The sequence below is a fragment of the Anas acuta genome, chromosome Z (genome assembly GCF_963932015.1).
Source record: "Anas acuta chromosome Z, bAnaAcu1.1, whole genome shotgun sequence".
Lineage (NCBI taxonomy): Eukaryota > Metazoa > Chordata > Aves > Anseriformes > Anatidae > Anas > Anas acuta.
In genome coordinates, this window is record NC_089017.1 from 20,555,756 (window position 1) to 20,579,105 (window position 23,350).

General features: G+C 36.8%; 1 protein-coding gene across 6 annotated transcripts in view; it reads right to left on the reverse strand.

The window, feature by feature from the left end:
* PDE8B (phosphodiesterase 8B) overlaps positions 1-23,350 on the reverse strand; it is a 95,334-nt gene that overhangs the window by 14,232 nt on the left and 57,752 nt on the right. For 5 of the 6 annotated variants that reach the window (XM_068666471.1, XM_068666476.1, XM_068666475.1 and 2 more), the window contains exons 4-12: positions 22,769-22,828; positions 21,665-21,722; positions 16,918-17,006; positions 12,941-13,019; positions 12,321-12,461; positions 11,846-11,934; positions 11,137-11,197; positions 3,415-3,466; positions 289-366 (exon numbers count right to left, since the gene is read on the reverse strand). In XM_068666471.1, coding sequence (XP_068522572.1) covers positions 289-366; positions 3,415-3,466; positions 11,137-11,197; positions 11,846-11,934; positions 12,321-12,461; positions 12,941-13,019; positions 16,918-17,006; positions 21,665-21,722; positions 22,769-22,828 — 707 coding nt within the window. The remainder of the gene's footprint in view (positions 1-288; positions 367-3,414; positions 3,467-11,136; positions 11,198-11,845; positions 11,935-12,320; positions 12,462-12,940; positions 13,020-16,917; positions 17,007-21,664; positions 21,723-22,768; positions 22,829-23,350) is intronic. The other variant, XM_068666472.1, reaches the window with a different exon arrangement.

Below are 23,350 nucleotides of genomic sequence, written 5' to 3' on the forward strand. Positions count from 1 at the left end.
CACACGCCTTTAACAGTTTGCCCTCCATCCTGTGGCAGAACCACTGCTCCTCCCTGTGAAGACACCAAGCTCTGCCATGCATCACACAGCTACATGGATGCTCCTGTTGGGGCACTGCTTTGCAATTCAGAATTAAGAAATTTTAAAGAAGTTATAACACACTGAAGAAATCTCTATTTAATCACCTGTGAACCTGTCTGCTTCCTCTTTCACTCTCTGCTTTCATTGCCTGTGGTAAGTCTGTTCTTTATTTCTAACCTTATTCTTGACAGTTTTCTACTTTCTTACCATCACTACTTTGAGAAGTTATTGACTTAACATCAACCGAATCTTTCCTTCTGTTCTTGCATTTGAAGGAATGGGATTCTGTAAATATAAAACAAAAGCTTTAAAAATGTATCAGTAATAAATGTTTCTACAGAGTCTTCTCCATAAAATAATAAATTAATAATAAATTAATAAAATAATCTCCACGATACCGTGTAAGTGGAGGGAAATATTGTAATCTCTACGTGTCAGAATAAGGGACTGCGGTATAAATTCAGAGTACATCAAGTTACAGCAACTTGCCTAAGGTCACTTGGGAAGCTATTTTGGAAGAAAGGCAAGACAATTTACGGAACAGGGAACTTGCTTCACCTAGCTTTAGCTGCCTAAAAGCAGCAGGCTTTCAGCTTGTGTTTGCCTAAGGGAGCCGACAAAGATCCCTTCCCATTAGTGGGGATAGAGAGGGGCAGAATGGGTCATTCTGCTTTAGGAGCGATGCCTAAGGCAGGCAGGTTGAACCCCTGCAGCAAGTTCCCTCTGCTCTCCACTGACCACTGAACAAGGTCAGTTCAGCTGTTTAGAAACTTAGCTAAGGAGGAGAAATCCCATCTCAGTCAACACTCTTACAAAGCCAGCATGAGGTTTAATCTTCCCTCTTCATGCTCAGACAACTTTTTCTTCTAATTTCAATAATTATTTGTACACTGTTTAAGAAAAATCCAACATACTGAGAACCAATCCATTCAGTTGCTGTGAAAAATAAACACACACAGAGCTGTCATTCTTGAAACTTCCATTTACTAAAACCAAGTGAAATCATAATATCCAGACAAATGCAAAAGGGAGATGAAACCAACTCATATAAATGTCTGGACAGTGCCTCGATTAAACAACAAAAAAAAATCAGTAAAAATCTGTTTTTCTCCAAAACATTATGGTCTGCACTGTCCCTTATGCTTCAAAAAAAAAACAACCCTGTATCTATGCACCTCTTTGTGAAAATCTCCACAGTGTCTACTCATAGAGTACACAATACGGCTCTCAAAAGTCAGAGATCACTGAAAGCTTTCAAAGGGAGATAACCACTGCGTGAAGAATCAGAAATATTGTAAAACTGATATTCTTAACATTAGGACCAACTCACATAACCTTTTTCAAGACAACCTGTCTGTAACACAACAAAATGTTAGTATAGAGTCTTCCAGAATTAAAAATAGATTATTCTTAAAATGACTGGAATGAAGTTTCTGTCTTAAGAATTATTTACTACACATTTACAAGGAAGTTTGGATTTTTTAAATTTTGTTATTGTCATACTGGAGAAACTGAAGGCTTTCTTCCATGTTGATAAATGACACTTGGGCATCAATAAGGCATGATAAATTATTTTATTAATTTATTTAGTAGGACTCCTCTTTTAAACCTCTTTTCTGCATTAACTTTTGCAGAAGTTTAACATAAAGCACTTGAGTGAGAGAAAACATTTACACACTAACATAGCTGCAAGTGGCAGTAGCAGACAGGATAACTCTCCTTCTGTTACTTCCTAAACTTCCAGCCTAGCCAGTTTCAAACCTTGCTAGTGCCACCTAGAGAGTCACAGGCACAAAAACCCTACAACTCTACATCACACTAGTTTCTGCTGGAAATAGTTAAATCAATATTTACCCTTCACTGGATGAGTGGAGTGTTTCCCATTCCAGATTTGTTACAAACCACGTCACAAACAGAACAATATACATGGGCTATTTTTCTACCCTCATCACAAACTGGTTCTACGAATCTATTCTTGAAGCATAACCATGGACACTAGAGAAGGATAACCAGCATCACATAGGTGTGACTTCAAGGTTGCCTGCTCTGAAATCATCAACCTCACTTCATGTGATGTGGCTTCCCACTCCTGCTGAAATCCCTCACAATAATGAGCAAATCTAAATGCCTCACCACAACTTGTAAAGCACCTTAGTACACTAATAACAACGTGTTAACTAGTAACAAGTGTTCTGCAACTTAATTCACAGGCATTCTCTCCTTCCCCTTTCAGCGGACTCCACTGCCAGAAAAGAAACAGTGGGAAGGAAGAAATGCATTTATTACAAGGACACAGGAGCAGTTTAACACACCATGGATCAGTTCTAATGGCAACACTGGCAATGAGGGTAGTAAGTTGCAAACATTGTCTCTTCTCCCCACTCCCACCCTCTCTGGTGGTTATTGTTCTGCACCACAAAGTTCTCCAATGCTTCTTCTTACTCTTATGCTACTTCAAAAGCAAGGGATGTCAAGCAGTCACATCCCACACCCTTAGTATGTGAAAATAAGAAGATGATTGACAATGCACAGCAACGTTGCCCAGTATTTTATTGTGAGAAGGATCTTGGGTGCTAAAAGGTAACAGACTGAAAGAACATGCTTTCTCAGAATGAGACAGCAGCGCTGCATCTAGGTCAGATCAATAGAAGACCATTACAAATTTTAAATTGGCCTTTAGTGTCTCTTTCTTCAGGGAAGACCGTTACTCCAAACAGCACTGGAAGATGTAATTATCCCCTTACGTTCCTTCCCAAAGTTATCTTTAGTAACTTCTGCAGGTAGCTTTCGATCAAGATCTTAAATGTGCTGTCTGCAAGCAAGCAAAGCTGCCTGAGACAAAGAGCAAAGGTCGTGCAGACACCTCACAACACCACCATCACGCTCAATGCTGACTGTCTATGACTACTTGTAGCCTGGGCGCTACAGACATACTTCTTAGCTTCGTGCTGGGCCAAAACTAACAGCCCCTGCTGGCAGGTCCTAAACTTTGAAACACTTCGGCAGATCTGCTGGCATAAATCAGCACAGTTCCACATTTATTTCAAACAGTAAGGAGTGACAAGACACATCAGCTTTCAGTTCAGACATGGTATTTTAATACAATGAAGAGCAGTGCATCTTAATGCAAGAGATCTCTACAGTAGATCAAATTATTGTTGCCTGCTACAAGCCTGAATCATTGTACAACATTTGAGCAGCTGGCATCAGTCACTGTCCATCTTCTCTGATCACAGACTCAACAGAGGGTAGAGACAACATATCATACCAGCAAAGAACCTAGTCACAACTTCAAACATTCAAGTGTATAAAGGTAAATGATAGTAGTCTAACCTGGCTGAGAATTGTCTCCTGTACACTTCTTATCGTGGTGACTCTTGCAGAGCTGAAGATGCACCAAGAGTAAAACATGTTTGTAAGGGAAAAGAACACAAAAAGATTTAAAAAAGGGCTACATTCAACACTGTCCTTAACCAATATTTTCTGTTCAGTTATTAAAAAGAAATCTCAAAGACTCTTCTTTGGGTGTAACTAGACATGGAGAAATAATATGAAAGTAAACAGACATTCAATGCAGGAAATCACAGAAACAATAGTGCTTTTAAATACTATCAGCATGTTGCTATTTAATACCCATGTCTGTAAGAGAACTGATGTTCCATTTTAGATAAAGTTTTAAGTACAAATTGCACATGATTCCATGCATAAATGCAAAAAGAAACAAAAAATAATCCTAAGATGTTACTCATTTTTGCACTCTGCAAGTATTTTTAACACCATTTCCTTGGTTCTCTCTAAGCTAAGTTTGCACGCACTCTTTCGTGAAATAGTGATACACTGGGCAGTTACAAAAGCAACACTCCAGCCACTAAGGGGCAGACAGGTCTTATTCATCAGATCTTTGTTTCTAAGTAAATTTTAATCACACCCATGAATGAAGAAGTTAAATATAAAATCTTATTATCTTGTGCTTCTGAAACACCTGAACATTTTGATAGATACTTTAGTCTTTCCTAAAATTTAAGTAGGACTTTTCCATCATCTTAAAGTTTACACCTGTTGCTTGGTAATACAACAGGAGATTAAATGCTTCTTTGCTTTTCCATCTTGCTCAGAAACCAAAGCACAGTCTGCCCAATACATTATAGTTTATTACACACTGATCACTTTACCCCATTCCTTTGTTTTGTGATTACAATAAAGTATTTTGCTGTCAATAGAAAAACTGAACAGAACTTTTGGTTCCCCAAATCTTCTCTCTAAAAGTACAGGATTTACTTACTTAGAGCTAATAAAGACACTGAAAAGGACTAAAAACAACACATCACTCTTATTTCATTTTTTACTGTAGTCACTAGAGAAAGTATATTTATCATCTACTTCAGGTGAATAAGCACAGTGCAGTACTGCACTTGCAGGTTTTACATTACACATCACATTTTGGAATTCAGTACAGTCACCTAACCTATGGTGGATCATTCCTTTGACCAAATCCATTGCCTGTCTGCCTCTAGCAAAGCACTAGATTGCAAAACTATGGTTGCAACAAGTGAGTTAAAAGCAAAGAAAAGCAAGGTTGCACTTTTGCAGTCTTTGTGTCCATATGAGACACAGTATGCTGTAGAGTTGCTACAGGAATTATTTACGAAAGATAGAAAAGAAATCATACAAATTCTTTTTTCCATCAATCTTGAACCCCTTCCACCTTGTTTTCCTTTTTGCTGTTGGGGACAGGAGATAAAGAGGGTGAAAAAGAAAGAGAAGTGAATGGAAAGGAAAAGCAAACAGAATTAAGGAGTGGTTTACTGTATTGAATAAGAATTAAAGAAAGGAAAGGGAAATTATGCACTAATGTTCCATATAAATGTTGTTCAAAGCAGTACAAGAGACCACTCTCCCTCAGAAAACTCATTTCAAAAGCTTAAACACCTCTCTTAAAATCAAGCAGGAATTCTCAGAGAAGTAAGTCTCAGTAGAGTAAGGTTGTGGAAGCTTGTCATATATGGTGAACATGGTGAAATACAGGTGGGTGGAGAATGGATGGAGAGCAGCCCTGAGCAGTTGGAGCTGATGAGGAGCAGCCCTGATGAGGACCTGGGGATGTTGGTTGATGAGAAGCTCAACATGAGCCGGCCATGTGTGCTCACAGCCCTAAAAGCCAACCGTACCCTGCGCTGCACCAGAAGCAGCATAGCCAGCAGGGGGAGGGAGGTGATTCTGCCCCTCTGCTCTGCTCTTCTGAGACCCCACATGGAGCCCTGCGCTGACCTCTGGGTCCCCCCCCCACAGGAAGGATATGAACATACTAGAATGAGTACAGATCAGGGCCACGAGGATGATCAAGGGGCTGGAACACGTCTCATGTAAGGACAGGCTGAGGGAGTTGAGGCTGTTGAGCCTGGGGATGAGAAGACTCTGGGGAGACCTTAGAGCTGCCTTCCAGTACCTAAAGGGGGCTACAGGAAAGCTGGGGGGTGGATTCTTTGTCAGGGAGTGTAGATATAGGACAAGGGGGAATGGCTTTAAACTAAAAGAGGGTAGGTTTAGGTTAGATATAAGGAAGAAATTCTTTACTCAGGGATTGGTGAGGTACTGGCACAGGTTGCCCAGAGAAGCTGTGAATGCCCCATCCTAGGAAGTGTTCAAGGCCAGGTTGGATGGGGCTTGGATCAGCCTAGTCCCTGCATGGGAGGTGTCCCTGCCCATGGTAGGGGGTTCAAATTCAATGGTCTTTAAGATCCCTTCCAACCCAAACCATTCTGTGATTCTGTGAACTGATACAACTCATCTGAACTGCTCATTCTGGTCCCAAACTGGATCTGCATTTAGTCCTTGGATATCTACCTCTGCTCCCCAGCTGTAAGAAAACCTTGGCACATTCCTCTAAGTACGCCAATAAAATAAATAAATAAATAAATCCACGAATACTCTCTTACTCCTTCTGTAGCCATGACCTGAAAGAGAGATGTAGGATAAGTTATGAGAGCAGTTACATGGTTTATCTTGAACTGGTATGCTCTTAAGAAGAGAAAAAAACACCTCCATTATAAATTTACATACATGCAAACACTGGACTCTATCCTTCCAGGTCTCAATTCATAAAGGCAGAATTAATCATTAGCCAGGCTTCAGCACATGCAAATAGTCACATGAAAGTCAATTCACATTCATAGATCTCCTCTGTACAAAAAATTACTACAGTTTCAGATGTATTATTTTCTGTGCATAAATATAGTTGATTTTTGTATGTAATAAATCTGGCACAGAAATCCATGAAAATTTCTTTACAGTGGTTTCTGATTATACTGTAATCTCTAATACTCTGATATGCCTTAGAGAGTCTGTCAGTAATGCCAAAGAACATGTCTACACTTTTAACCATGAAACTATATATAGTAATGTAAGGATGTTTTTCAGCCTGTATACAGTGTCTGAATATTGAGTTCAAGCCACTTATAATTACACTGATGCAGTGAAACAGAAATTTGGATCAAAATTTGAATCATAGCAGATTTTACCACCCTATAACTAAATACATAGTTAGTTTGTTTTCCTTTTATTCTTACATAAAGAATTACCGTTGATCTGAAGAAAAACCTATTTTATTTTTTTTTTTTTTAGTGCAGAGGAAAGTTCTAGGATGCAAGTATTCGGAAATGGATTCTGGGATTTACCAAGCATATGACTGCCATATGGGCTAATGTTCCCCAGAAGGTACTTTTGAGAGAATAAGTTTTAAAAATCCTCAGCAAAAGCTGGATACAAATTGAAGTGGAGGAAAAAAATGATGGAGAAAAAAAACACCTTGCAAACATTGTATTTGTCACAAAAAAGGTCTTTCCAGATTTATTTTGCAAAATAAGAAGTATTAAGTGTTAACAAAAAGTGTTAAGAAATGTGGTGGTCTTTTGCTCCACTGCTTAAGATGTCCCCATGGCTAGAGGTATAACAAAATGATAAAAAACAACAAAAACAAAAGGAGTTTTATAACAAAACACTTTCTATTTAAAGTGTGATTAAATGCAACAAATGATTTATTTTAGAACTGAAGCCTCATTTAATCTTCAGATCTCTTGGCAATAAAGACCGCAGACATACAGAATTCAATATATAACACCATCATGCTGACTTGTGAACCTATGCCAGCTTTCTAAAAGAAATAACTGACACTGGAATTCAATCACTCAAACTCCTGATGGTATTTTACTTAGGAAATTGCACAGTATGACCATGAGTGGGCTGTGGGGGATGAACAAATGTTCCTGGAGCAGAGCAAGTACTGCTTTCAGGATGACAAACATCACCCTCAACTCCTTCTGGGTTACAGGTTTTGCAGTCTTACTGCCTCCTCTTCCCCCTTGCTACTCTTTCCATGCATTTAGTCCTCAACTTTACCTGCAGACAGGCTTATTTCAGTGCATCAACACAAAGAGTCTGTGCCCCCACCAGTGCATGGGATCACACCACAGAGAGCCAAAAGGTTAAAACTTCATGAAGAGCACTGACACCACCATCTGGATAGGACAAGATGGCTCAGCAAGATGCAATAGCTCAGGATATTCTGGTATTTCCAGTAGGCTTTCAACTACCAGAAGCTGTGGCTGAAATGCTGAAGTCTCATCGTTTGTAGGTGGCCTGTCTCCTGAAGAGATGCCAAGTCAAGCCTGAACTATTTGGTTTATTCAAGCCCTACCACGTGGAAAAATCAAGCAGCGTCCTGTCGCACCCTAAGCAATCTACAGTGCCTGAAGGCACATGATCATCTCACCCAACTGCTGTATTGTCAAGGGAGAGGTAAATTTATTTTTCAGGAATGTACTGATACAAAACAGAAGATGAAAGAAAGGGACTGCCTTACAGCAGAACATAGAGATGATTTCAGAAAGGTCTAAATGAATGGAAGAAAGAGATTACTAGCTCCAAAACCAAAAAACAGGAGTGTCTGTGATGGGCTTGACTACTTCTGGGACTGTTCTGTATTATTCTTCGATAAAGTCTCATTTAACCCAAGGACAGCACATCCTCAATGCATTAGGAACAGGGAAAATGACTACATCTCAGCAAATGCTCAAATAATGGTCCTTACCTCAACTCTCTAGATGCAGACAGAGTGCTATTAACTGTTTAATTCTTCAGTCTCTAAAAACATTTATTTCAATTGCACAAATGCAGAAAGTCAACACAGTGAGACATTTGCCCTCTTTTCCCTACTTTTCAACAGGATGGGTCAACAGTACTGTGTCTTAAAATACTGCAGTTTACTGAGAATTAGAAATATAGAGGCTACCACAAAACTAACTGAATGAAATTCAATAGCTAATGTAAAACCCCAGGAACCATTTTATTAACACTATTTTGTCACTAATTCAACGATAAATTTCATTTTAATTTTAATCAAGCTTTAACAGACATTTAGTCTGTTCTATTAACTGCTACAGAAAATGAAGCTTTTCTGCAAAGTTCAGGTTGAGCTTGGCAGCTACACAATGTTTTCTCTTTGATTGAACTTCTCTTTGCCACCAGATGGTGTAACCTGCAGTGTCCACATGCTGATCACAACTGATACCATCATACCAGTAACTCTACAAAAATAATCATACAGAGTCTTATGAATATTGTATAGATATTCTTATATGTCACCAATACCACCCATATAAAATGAGTAAGAAACCAAACCAAAGCCTCAAGACACTGTCATTCAATGCTGAAACACCTGATACTGTACTTGCTACACGCAGGAGAGACTTCCACCATGGAAGAGAAACACAAAAACTTAGTTTTGTTGGCCACACTTTTTTTTTGTTTTGTTTTTTGTTAAGGACCTTAAATCTTCACAGACCATATATTCTGTTAGGTTGTGATCTTTAGTCTTTGTAGCAGATCTCTACTTCTGTTCAGAACCCTTCAGAGTTCATTCAACCTGGGCTCACCAGAATTCTAAGGCTGCCCACACCCATTGGATTCAGGCCTTATTTCCTAATAAATGCTCATGATTCAATACTAAAAAGCATTTATTGATGGTGCTTTCCAACAGTGCAACAGTATGAAGAGTGTGAATGTGGCCTTTGACACATGTTCCTATAATTTTGGTCTTAAGCTTACTGGCTTAAGCAATCCAAAGTACCGGGAGATTAAAAATAGAAAACAAAAGCACTTTTATCTATATTCCTATTGGTGCTTTTCCTAGATGACTGAAAATCTGCAATTGTTTTGTACTGATGATCTTGTATAAACAGTATGACATTTACACTGTCCTGCACCAGTCTTTCAGCTGTGTATATGTTACAGACAAAACATCAAATGCTATCTCAATCCCAAATCAATGTCAAAGCAGCTGTAAATGAAACAATATGAACTATGTGGTTTTATTAATGACTTTAAAAAAAGAAATACGTGTAACATTGACACTACTTCTTTTACAAAAATCTCCTGCACTCTAGGCTGAGCACTTTTGAAATCCTGCTACTGTAAACGATACCTTGTTGCCAATACTAAAATGTATGTTTTGATCAAAATATGAGGTAAGATTAAAACATTTCAAGCTTTGTCTTTAAGTGGTAAAGCTTCAGTTCTTCCAGAAGCTAAGATTTCAGAGTTGACTTGATACTACCTGCCCGCACAAAAAACAGTGCCAATACATTATCTTCCAATAATGTATTACAATAATGTATTATAGGTTTGTTATACTGAAAAAAGGACAATTAGGAATTATAGTGACTTTCCACATACTTTTATGCACAAATGTCTTTACCCCCATGAAAGATAAAAGCACATTTAAATTCTAGACAAAACAAGATTCATAACTCCATCCCTAAAAAAAAAATGTTTTAAAGAAAATGGAAATGATAGGAAATGTTTCACAAGTACATCTTCACTCCACAAAATGCTGCCAGCTACTCTTCATGCTCTGACCTCATACTGCTTTCTACCTCTTACTTCTATAGTCCATAGACAGATTTCATTCCTCAGCTCAAAGAAGCCCAGAATTCCTTCAAGCCATGTACTACAGTATTTTTGAGGCAAAACATGAAATATAACCATTTGCTTCAGAGCCACTTTCAGATGGAGTGAACTAGGAGTAGATCACATTGAACGGCTTCTCATGCCACCAGATTTATTTCAGAACCTGCTTGGGTGGATATGTGCCTGGACTGCAGACACTGGGGTGACAGAATCACTGAATGGCTAAGGTTGGAGGAGACCTCTGGAGATCACCTGGTCCAACCCCCTGCTCAGGCAGGGACACCTACAGCAGTTTGCCCATTACCTCTTATCCCGTCACTGGACACCACCGACTTCCCTTCAGGTATTTGTAGACATTGATGAGATTTCCCTGAGCCTCTAGGCTGAACAGTCCCAGCTCTCTTAGCCTTATCTCATAGGAGAGGTGTTCCAGTCCCTTTATCATCTTGGTGGCCCTCTGCAGTGTGCCCAGGTCCCTCTTGTACCGGGGGGCCCAGAACTATACACAGAACTCCAGGGGTGGCCTCACCAGTGCTGAACAGAGGGGATCACCTCTGCTGACACTTTGCCTAATGCAGCCAAGGATCACTGAGGGTGTTTTGAACTATGGCTTGTATTACACCCCTCCACAGCACACTTTCTGTGGTGTATGTGATATCTCAGGTCCTACTTGCAGGTAATGTTTTATTCAATTTATACTTTATTCAAGAACCACGCATTTGCAAACCTTTTGACAGCTGAGCATAGGTCATTATCAGCTCTAGGTATGTCAGATAAGACTGGCAAGAGCAGTTATAGAAAAAAAATCCTGAACTCCCTTTGCATTATAGTCTGTGCTGCTCCACAATATCACAAACTCCACTGTCATATCTAAGTTCCAGTGAATAAAAGGCGTTCTCTACTCAGCAGTCCTACAAAAGGAAAACAGTCCAGCATAAAAAGGCTAAGCAAATGCAAAAATTTTCTTGCTTGATCCACCATGCAATGATAATATGAGAATGTTTTTCAAAGAGGATGTGATCTATATTAATTTCTTAAACAAAAAAATCAGTAAAAGTGATGAAAATTAAGACATGGAAGGAAAACAGTTACCTGCTTGTTGTTTTCATTAGTACATCGCAGCCTTTTTAGGGACACAAAGTGTCTTATCTTCCTAGCAACAGAAATAATCTATTGTTACCACACCAAATGGTATCACACACTGCTATTTTTTTAAAGCTGAATTCTTGATGCTTTTAAGAAACAAGATACCAAAACCAACACCAAACGGCTGATTGAGCAACAAGCATTCCAGTGTTACAGCTATGTTTTTGTCCTAGGATACATGATTTTTTTGCTGCTGCAGGAATTCACCTGCACATCTGGGAGTATAATTTGGCAACGTACACACAATACACTGTAAAAGTGCAAGCACATACAAGCATGATCACAAGAGAATCATCTAGCTGATGATCTTTCCAACTGACTGGTTAACAGTTTGCATACTGTAGAATAACTTCATAAAAAATGTATTGTAACATCAACCTAAACATGATTTTTTAGGTACCTAGTTGAGCAACACTACCAATTGTTATGAATTCACAGTCCTTTTAGCCAGCAAGACAACAAAATGGACAAACATCAGTAAACAACATGACCTTCTTAATTTTGCTTATTCTTTCTGCATTGGTTAAAATCAGTAGTTCTATCACCACCCTGCTCCTAAATACATAGAGGTCCATGCCAAACTCCCCAATAGTGAAAGCAGAAAGAAGGACCCCCAAAAAACAGAAAGTAACTATGCTCTGTACAAGTTAGTTACCCTCCTTGACCGATCACAGGCGTTATCTTCACATGCTGCTGAATACTGTCTCCTGATTTTCTGTTTGTGTAATAAACCCCTTGCCATTCCTAAGCAAACACACATAACAGAGACAGTGTCTAAGAATACTTAGTTTGCAGTCAAATATTTTTTTATTATTATATAAATTTTATGTAGTAAATACATATTATTTCATGGTTGTATTTTTAAAACAGTGTTAAATGTTGTAATACATGTACATAGTACCACCTTTAACAGATATTTGCTTACCAAAGGACAGTGAAATTTTTTCATATATTTCTCTTGTGAGAGAGTACCCAATATTTACAAAGAAATTTAGGAATCAGAGGAACAGAATTCTGGTCAAACATATGCAGCTCATGAAAACAGTATCTTGTGTTTTTAAACCTGGAGTATTAAAAACCAAGCAGTCTGGAAATCCAAATCAAAATTGCACAAGCTTAATTTTACTCACCTTTCCTTTTTTAATAAATGTATTGATACTCTCTGAAAGATCTGCACAGTTTTTAACGCTTTTTGGTATTTCAATGAGTTCCTTGCCAATGAGCTCTCCCTTGTGATACCCCATCATCCGTTCAAAGGCTGGATTAACATACTGTCAAACAAGAAGAGCACACTTTTAAAATACAGTTACTTGCACATAACTATCTAAGTATTTCAGGATATACATCCAAAGCCATAACCACACAGCCCTACAGTTTGGTGTTTGTCACATAAAAATACTATGCAAATGGAGAAACATTTAATTTACATGAGGAGTTGAACGCAGAATGGGATATACAAACTGTTATTAGAAAGCACAAAAACCCCTTACTGAACAGGTTATCTAGTGCTGCTATGGATTTATTTGCTGTTTTACTATAAGTAATATTACTTCACTGGAAATGGTCATCTAAATAAAGGTACAAAAAGAAAAGTCTTAAAAATTCAGCAAGTGTCAACATGCAGCATCCAGAATTACTGCAGCAACAAAATTAAAATACAGAATTGGAAGAGAAACTACTGAGAAAAGATCTCTTTGGGATTCCTGTCTTCAAATTCTACAAAATGTTTAACTTTTTTTTTTCTCCATACCTGAACAACATGATCTTCACTGGTTATTTCTATGGCTTCCTGACAATGGTCTAATGCTGTAAACACTGCATTACATGCCCTGAAATTAGTAAATGATTCACGTTAGTTTTATTGTTAGAATATTTTGCTTACCATAAATGCATTATTACACTGTACTTATCAGTAGATGAATCACAAACCAGAATGTCATTATGATTAAACCAAGTACCCATCTCCCTTATAACTTTTTGAAGCAATTCATCTTCAGACATTCCTGTTGTTCACGTGTTTTTCAGCAGGTCACAGTGTAACTTGTGTTCTGCAGTGCTCATGAGTACTGCATCAACTTAATAGTATGTTGCTTTTTCTAGACATGCTCTAGACAGCAGGAACTAACAATTAGCCGTAAAAATAGCAAATGGCTGTTACATTACAATAGAAAGTTTTGTGATCATTAAAGATAGGGAACCAAAAAAATCACCACAGCACAGATACATATAAAGTTACTGCAAAAAGATCTCTGCTGTCAAAGAAGTTTTAATGCAGCATAGTAAGAGGAAATAATTTAAGCCATGTCAAAGTCCTAGTCAGAAAAATATCACTTTTCTTGCCTCCAAGTAATAATTCAGAAACTTGATCTCCATACATCCTGATCTTAATTAAGGGCAGAATTAATCTCTACTTCCCCTTTTTTCAGGACTATCATTTAACTAACATAGGAGAAACAAAAATCTTGCCCTTTTGCTACAGCATTCAAATTGCTTATAATTCACACAGAATGGGATTAACATTGATGTAGGCTCCTAGCATAAGAAAGGAAGCTATAGATATATAGCAGATACAAAAAGAGACAACTCAGATATACCTGCTTCAATAGATGCCAGTACTTTATCTTTGATGTGGACTAAACACAAACTAATTATCTGCTATGTACTTCTCGCTGCAGGTAGCATAAAGTGCATCATGCATAAACATCCTTGTTATTACCTAAAAGGAACATCTTGCTCACAGACTGCATAGTGGGGTTTGAATTAATACTGATGACCAGTGAATCATTAACAGAGAAGTATTCTGCCTCTTTATTAAGAAATATAGGATATTGCCAGCTTTGCTCATCATGGAAGTAACACAGAAACAAACAGAAAACAAAAAGAACTATAAACAAAGACATACTCGTGCAGTTGTGTGGATGAAGATTTGTAGGAAGAAGTGTTGTGTACAGAATACAACAGTAGTATTTCAGTTCATACAATAAAAGGAGCTGTCAGTATAATTTTACAAAGGATGCTCTAGCAGTCCAAGCCAGCTCCATGGTGTGATTTTGTGCTGTATGAAACAATTAATTTATCTCAGTGATAGATACTCATCTGGTACACCAGCAGCTAACAACAGTCATTAAGCAAACTTCCTGCAAGGAAACACAGCAATGTTTGCACTATTCAAGCCCTATTTTTATCATTTGATCTGGCAACCAAGCCATCAAAATTAAAAGTTGAAATGGGCAATGCTGTTTTTGATTAATGCATCTCCTACAGATGCCCAACCAAGCTGCCTAACAGAAGAAGCAGAAAAGCTATGATGAAAAGCAGTTTCTGCGTGGAATAGGAGACGCTTTGGTCCACTGAAATGACCTTAAATACTGCTTTCTTGGGCTGGTCCTACATTCTCACAGAGTTTCTCTTGTAATGTGAACACCTGAAATACCCTGTTTTTAGTCCTATTGATTAAATATTCTCTCTTTCCTTCCACATATACAAAGCTGTACTGAAGACCTATTGAGACAGCAAACAGATCAGAGACTAGGAACCCAGTGGGGTAAACATAAGGAGCAACACTTCTTCACCCCGTTTCGTCAAACCACACAGATGAGAACAAATTGTAACCAAAGAGCAACAATAGTTGTGTTATTTTTTTATGGAAAATTCATTTAGAGCCTCTGCCTAACTGGGCAAAAATAGAAAGAAATCCTCTTTTGCAAGATATCAGCTTCTCCATGTTACAAGTATTCCTTTTCAGAAGGTTTATCTTTCAAAACGCTACTTATACCAGTGTAGTACACTAGTATAAATGTTACTTGTTTATTGTCCTTATCAGTAGATGAAATGCTTCTGGGGACTGACACAATTTCCTTCAAATTTTAAGGTTTTGTTTTGTTTTGTTTTGTTTGGAGGAGTGCATTTTCAAATAAACTCACAGCAAAACATGGCAGCCAATAACAAATCATGTTCTCTGAATTTTAATTATCTGCATTTGTATCACTCATATATTAGTATCACTCATATAGAGATGTTCAAACTGCACTGGCATGCAGTTATTGAAATGAATTATTCCATGTGTTTAAGCAGGAAGCTTTCAATGAGAAGAACATAAAGTTTATTAGAAAAAATAAATAAATGAAAACAAAATGTACCACAAGACACCACTGATACGCTTGTCAATGTCTTAAAGAAACAAAAGGATAATTTCAATTCTTGTATGTTTTGGTAAACAGTAAGTGATGGAAATGCCAAAAAGCTTCTTCATACAGAATAAAAAGCAATGAATGCTGTAACAGTTCTCAGCTAAGAAATTAAGGAGGCTATCTGCACAGACTTGATTTGTCTTAGGAGTCTGACTTTGGACATTGTCAGACAACAAAGTTCTGCAACTGGAATACTGGTTAAATTGGGAGTAATCTTGAAAACTAGATCTAACATCTTGAAAAAGTTTTCTTTCTCTCCATAGTATCCTTGTTATTACAAAATCTGGTTTATTGGACTTAAATATAAGCTACAGGTTTTGCATGTATGAATGACATCTTAATCTTATACATAAACTGGCGTTTCTCATCAATGACGACTTAATTCAGAAGTCACATATTTCACATTGTGTTTACTACTGAACCAAGTTGGGACCACCATAACATCTAATTAACTTCTAAAATTTCACTGTTGTTTGATTTTTCTGCTGAGCCTTGGAAAACACCTATTAAAAATTGTGTAAGCCTGAATCCTATTTTTTTTTCCACAGATTTTACTATAGTCGTATTTTGTATACACAAACATGTTCACTTGAACATTAAATTTCTTTGATACTGGTTTGCAAACAGGATCATAGAAAAATCTACTGCTTAAACAGAAACACTGAATCTTGTAAAGAAACAATAGTGTTTTAAGTCAAAGGAACTGGAACTCATGAGATCTAGAGAACTACAATTTATTGGTATGACAGCTTCAAGGGTTCCTTTTTCATAGAGCTGAATTGCAAAGATATTTACATGTAGATATAAGCACTTGCATTAAACATAAAATTAGTCATATTAAAGTGATAATGGAATGAAAGTCTTTAGTTTCTTCTTACCTTAATGAAACATATAATTAGACAATTAGATATTTCTCACTAAGATAAAAATTTGTGATATTGGTCTGTCTAGTCTTGCACAGACAGGAAAGTAATAACTCTGGGGTATTAAGAGCCAGCTTAAGATGGTGCTCAGCTCAAACTGTCAGATATGACATCTCACACATCTGAGAGCAAGAATGATTTCCTGAAAATGTCCTGTCCCATACATTTGCAGCCCATAAATCTTACACAGGACAGAATTTGTGGAATGCTACCCTTGCAACTAAGTGAGCAGAAATTGTTCTGCAATATTTCTGCTAAAGGTTGTGACTCGGGTGATACCAGTAATGGTTGCTGTAACATTGCCAAATTCAATATATGTGCCTCAAGACATATGGACAGAAGCAAGTATCAGAATAAAGGACATGTACTGCTTTTTGCATTAAGGAAAGTTGTCATTTAAACCACCAATGAATGAAGCACACCAATTAAGCTTTTTGAGGGTACCAGTTACTAAAGCACTTACATTTGTTACAAACTAACTGAACAGTAAAATAAGGCTATAGGAATATACAGATAACATATAGGAACATACAGATACAAAGCATACACATACATAGCTGGGAATGTAGACCAAACAATTTATGTTTCCCACACTTTCTTACACTTCTACATACCGTAATTTGAACTGAGATCGCACTTCCCCACGTTCTATTTGAATCAGTTCATTGTAACAAGCAGTTATGCTGCTATTCTCCATGAAACGCTGGAAAACAAATCAACAGTGCATGAAATAGACTGGAAGCTTTTAAATCTGTTATTCCTGTTCCTGTTTCTAAAACTAACCTGATAAAGAGAGCTGGCAACCGTCCAACAAAGGGCCACAAAAATGATTAAGGGACCAGAACCTCTTTCATTTTAGGAAAGGTTGAGAGAGGTGGGATTGTTCAGGTTAGAGAAGAGAAGACTCAGGGGAGACCTCTGCAAGGTATCTGAAGTGAGAATGCAAAGAGGACAGAAGCAGCCTCTGTTCAGTGGTGCCCAGTGCCAGGACAAGAGGCAATGGGCACAAACTGGAACACAAGAGGTTTCTCCTGACACTAACTGTGAGTGTTAGGTTGTGAGCGTTAGGTTGATCATTGGACTTGATGATCTTAAGAGTCTTTTCCAATCTAAATAATTGTATGATTCTGCTAGGAAGCACTTCTTGACTGTGAGAATGACTGAGCACTGCCACAGAGATGCTGTGGGGTCTCCCTCCTTGGAGATCTTCAAAAGCCACCTGGACGTGGTCCTGGGCACCCTGTTCTGGGTGTCCCTGCTTGAGCAGGGAGTTGGACCAGACAGCCTCAATAGGGCCCTGCCAGCCTCACCCATTCTGTGATCCTGTATAAATAAAAAGCTTTAGTTGTACCTTTTCTGTTCAGGACTCATCATTTCCATGGGAATGATTACTAGTCATTATGACAACATCACTAGTTAAACACAAAGAAAACATGAAAATATGCTAAAACCACAACTGTGAATTTTGTCACTTGGTGCTTGGTATTCAATTAGAAATAAATAATCTAAAAAAAAAACTCACAGTCTCAAACAAAAACAGTATAATTTGTGTGTTTCCTTTTGAACAGCTATGTCTTAATTCAGAACAGAAAACAAATACCTTGGAGATATAAAACATTCATGCTAAAAAAAAAAAAAAAAAAAAAAGGAGAAAATGTAATGACATCTGGCATTTCATTTGTTTTTCTGCAAATATTGCATCCAAAACTCACAAGTTGTAGTAACTTTGATCCACAAGTAATCTCACCCAGTCATCACTTTTGAATTCAGAAGTGCAGAAAACTATATAAAGTAGGTAACATGCTGGCAGCAACTAACAAGATTTTTATATACTCTGTATGGGAAGAATGTCCTTTACTTGTTAGGCAAAGGCAGTAAGCTTAAAGGCATTGTGCTTGGTCAGGCTGAAATCAGAAACTTCATGTTCATCACAAAAGTACTAGTAGATTCTCTGACTTCAGCCAAAGTTTACTGCTCATCAGTAAGCTTCTGCTCTAAGGAGCTAAATCACTGCTTTATAAATACATGCACAGACTTTGTTTTTCACAGAAAATACTCTGTGATGTCATTAGTTCTCACAGTACAGCTGCATGCTGAGTCAAGAGCCAGCAGTCAAAACTGAAGAACAAAGAATGTTTTTGAGGAATCTGTGCTTCTCTCCTGTTTGAAAAATTGTGTTTTGGAGATGAACAGCTTAATCCCAAGTAGCCAGCAAAATGGAAAAATTAAATTTAAAAATAACTATTAACATTTGTCTATCTCATCCCTATAATGTTAAGATATTAAAATATTCCTATAACTGTCACTTTGCTTATTAAGTGAATGTCTGGGAAACCCAAAGGCACAATATAAAGCTGGTAGAAGCTAGGGTTCAGATGAAGATGTGTTTTTTGCAAAACAAACTGCCTGCGAACTTTTCTTCTACAGCACTGAAGACTTAGATTTTCACTTTTAGAGTGCTGTTTTAAAGATTCAAATATACTTATAGGAAAATTAAAACAATAAAAATACAAATCTATCAATAACATACTATTTAAGCAATGGCTGCTGATTTTACAAGCTAAATTTCCTAGAACATATTAAAGGTCTTTTCAGTTTGAATTTTAACATATTGTCATTTACTGACAAAATTTAAAAGAAAATGAAAACATTATGTTGGTATGATTCAATGCCAAGGAACCAAGAATTGCAGCTTGTTGGAAGTGTTAAGCCTGCTCTTAACTGCTGCATATATTTTTCTGCAGGTGCACAGAATCTCTTTATTTAAGTTTATAATATTAATATATTATTAATGTACTAGTTCACTCAAACCTGAGAAACCCGCTTGGACCTGAAAAAAAGCAGAAAACATTTCCTTTTTCTAATTTGTGCATATAAACAAGGCACTAGAAGAGGAAGATCTATTACCTCTCAAATACTAGAATGCTGACAGTAATACTTTCTTTTTAAAAAGTTTCTTATTTATACAGTACTTTTTTATTTAACTAACATTTACTTTTAAATTACATTGACTTCATTTTAATCAGATTCCACTATCATCCCATACAGAACTTGATGCAAGCCACAAAATTAATCAGGTAATAAAAATGCATCATTCTTCTTGCTTAGCAAGAAGTACCAGGTTTAGTGTTAAAGATTTGCTTTGTTGCAAACCAACAAGTTTTAAGAGTAACAGGTCAACAGAATCAACATTTGTTTAGAAAAAGAACTAAAGTTCAAAATGCTAAACAATTTGCAATTGAGCAACTGCAGAAATCAAGGCTTCCTCCTTTAGTAATTTAAGTCACTGTTTAAAATCAGTCAGGAAGTCAAATCACTTACTTAACTTAGTCCATCCTAAAGAGGCCATTTCTATTATATTCATGAGACTTAGGGGGAAAGATCAGCATAATGAAGGTAATGCATTAACAAGACCATTAATATGCAAACACAAAAGCTATTAATGATACTGGAAAAACATTCAGAAAACATGTAATAATTTACTTTCTTGAGAAAAAGGAAGAAAAAAAAAACCATGGCAAACAGCATGAAAAAAAAATGTCAAAAGATTCCTGAAATCTTTCTCTGGAAAGTGGTCATAAGATCTTTTAGTGATCCAGATGTGGATGGCAATCAATCTCCATTGATTTCCTTAGAAGTAATGAAGTGATTATTCAAGTATACTTACGGTATATTATGTATGTACACATAAACATAGAAAGATATTTCCATAACACACATACACACAAAGTTAACAGAACATTTTAAAGCAAAATAATCAGCTATTCACAGCATAAAAAAAACAAACATTAGGGTTGATGCATTTGCAAGCATATCTCCTAAGTACATTAAAGGAGTCCTGGGAATCTTTAGATCCTAAACTTGCTGTAAAAATTCATTATTATTATTTTTTTCTACAACACTCTAGAAAAAAGTGACAGACTAATTGGCTGCATGATCAGACACTTTATTAGTCAAGTTGGAGATTCATTTAGAAGACAGATACCACAAGACAGACCCATGTTTTGTTGAGAGAAGGGGTGGAGAAAGATGAGGAAATAACATGACAAACACCAATACAATGAATAGTGATAATGCAAAATAAAGCTTCCAGAAAAGATGGACTGTAAAAATAGCATTAGTGAAGAGAACAATATAATTTTAGCAGATGTGATTTTACAAAAATCATTTATCAATTTTATTATACTTCTGAGGAGAAGATCCCAGGAGATAATGTTTCTCTACTTTGAGAAGGGGGTTATTATTATTATTATTCAATTTATATTTTTAAGTTTCATTTTGTTTTGTGGGTTTAGGCCCTAGAAATCCCTACCCAACCAGAAAAATATCCTACAGCCTCCCCTCTGTGAAAACAGGATCTCTGACACCAGATATGTTTTAAAGGCTTGAGAATAATTTAAGTAGGGGATTATTATATGTTGCAAGCTCCCCAATATATGTGGGACAGCTAGAGGGAATGGTTAGAGACTGTACAGAATCTTCTCTCTTCACTTGCCAGAACAGCTGTCAGGTGCCAAAAGGTCCAACAAACTTTTATTTTTTTTGAAGAAAGCATGACACTAAAACACACCTCAGTAGGACAGTGCCTCCCATGTCTGAACTCAATACTGCACTTAAAGTCATAATACAGCCCACTAAATACATTGTACTGCATTTTTTTTAAAGAGAAAACAAGACTTGAGATGCTAGAAGATGGTAAGCAACTGAAGCTATATTTACAGTGTTGCCTTTCTGCTCTCACCTACAAAGCTGTTCAACGAAAGAGAATGAAACAGTTCCCTTCTGCTTCCTGTACAGGACAACTTTTAATGCTCTCTTGAAAAGAGACGGTTCGGGCCAACAAAACAACCCAATTCAAACCTCAATAAAATAAATAAATAAATAAATAAATAATCCTTTTTCACTTCAGCAGGTGCTCGACTACGCTGGTACTCCGTTTAGAAGAGGAATCCTAGCAGTCACAAAGACACAGAGATGTCCAGATGACAAGGCAGCATGTTGTTACATGCAGCATACATTAATCAGGGAGCCACATCATTGTTTTTTCCAATGCACTCATAAACAAAACCCACCCACCATCTGCCCAGACCACATGGAATTAATCTCTTGACATTCCTGCTTATTCTGGAAGGACTAGCTAGATCACAGAGTCTCTTATTTCACATGCTTCTCCAAAACATTATTGAAAAGAAGAATACCCAATCAGCTGCTGCTATTTTCTCATCAGAAAATCTGGAACAGAAGCAAACGTCTAGTTTACAGGGAGGATTCATTTCAAGTTTGAGGAAAAAGAAGTGTCTGTAATTTACAAAGCATTTATAGGTACTACATTAAACATGTAATTTATCAAAGAAGACATACCCTATCAAAGCCTGCATTAAGTAGGGGAAGAACAGAAGTCTCTTCTTGATCAGCAGATCTATAAAATAAAACATGTTGGTCACTCAACGTGGAAGACCTAGATGGTATCAGTTTGACAGTTATTTAAACATAATGTAGTAATAACAGTCTTATATAAAATACACATACAAAAGCATAATATTACAGAAGTTGATCTTCTGAATATGTCAAAGATGATACAATCTTCTTTTGTAAATTTTTGCAGCTGTTTCTACAACCTGAAAACAATTCCTATAGCAAACTTGATAGGTATTCTACAGAACACCTGTCTCTTCACAGATGCACAAAGGTGTTACAAAGAAAAAAAAAGCATGAAGACAATAAAAGACATGCTGTCATATCTTACAAGAAAGAATCTAAAATAGTGTTATTAAGTAAAATGTGAAATGAGCTGTAAAGCATTGTTCAGCAGCAAACTTAATCCATTTCCTAATCTTGGCAGGAATAGTTCCTCTTCTGCCACTCAATTTGCTAATACTTTAATTTAACTAGGAAATTAACAAAATTAGGATGGATTCAGCAGTGCGTAGGAGTTTTAACAAAGATGGGAAAGCTCTCTTCTTCTAAGGTATTTGATAAACCATGTAGTTAAGTCAGTAAGAATTCTGCCTTGAATACATAGGGTGAGAATTATCCAATAAGGATTTCAGGACCACACTCTGCTGAGTTAAGTACAATGAAGTTAATGAAGTTTACTCCATTATGAAGTTCCCTAATAATCACAGTGTGTTACATGATCTAGTTAGTCCTTTTAGAAAATAATACATTTTTTTTTCTATTCTTTCATTTTAGAAACTAACACATAGGTGTCTATTTTTCCTTAGTATCCAAGCCATTACATTATGATCCCCTGAAGACAAGGTGATATATTGCTCTATATAATTGGAAGGTTATTTAATATTTATATAGGCCACATACATCACTTACCCATTTTAGGTAAAAATAATTAATAACCTTATTCTACAAGGCTTAATAATAATATACCTTCTCTTATTAGATAACTATTTTATGTAACGTTCTCATGGAGTAAAATAAAAATATTTCACAAAACAGAGTAAAACGTACATGCGTGGAACCACAGCAAGTATTACAGTGTGTTCTGATGGCTTTGTGGCACGAATAGACCTAAGAAAACAAAATTTTCTCAGTTACACCACATGCTTTCTCAATGTTACTCACAACACCTTTGCAGACAATATAAACACAAACCAGGACTGAAAGATGTTGCTGAATTTAGAAAATAGGATGTTACACTGCCAAAACCTACCCACCTTCACTTCAACATTCCATTTTCGTTTTGCTACCAGATTCTTCTTATGTTGTACTGCACAACGTAATGCAGCTCAGAGGCAACAGCTCCAAAAGCATAGGGCAGGAACCGCAACTTCTTATGTCTGCCTAATACAGGTTTGCCCTGCTTACCTAGTTCATTTGCAGCAGATTGTCCTGAACACATGGGCTGAGAGACACAATGTCTATACAATGCATTTTCAGTACTCATTATCTAATTTAAACAAGAATCTCTTCCATCTTCTACCATATTTACCATTGTCTTTCTAGATATTGTAACATTTTCTTGAAAGGCTACAAAATGTAGCCTTTGGGCATGTAAAAAGAAAAGAAGGCATAGCAAATGTACATCTCTAC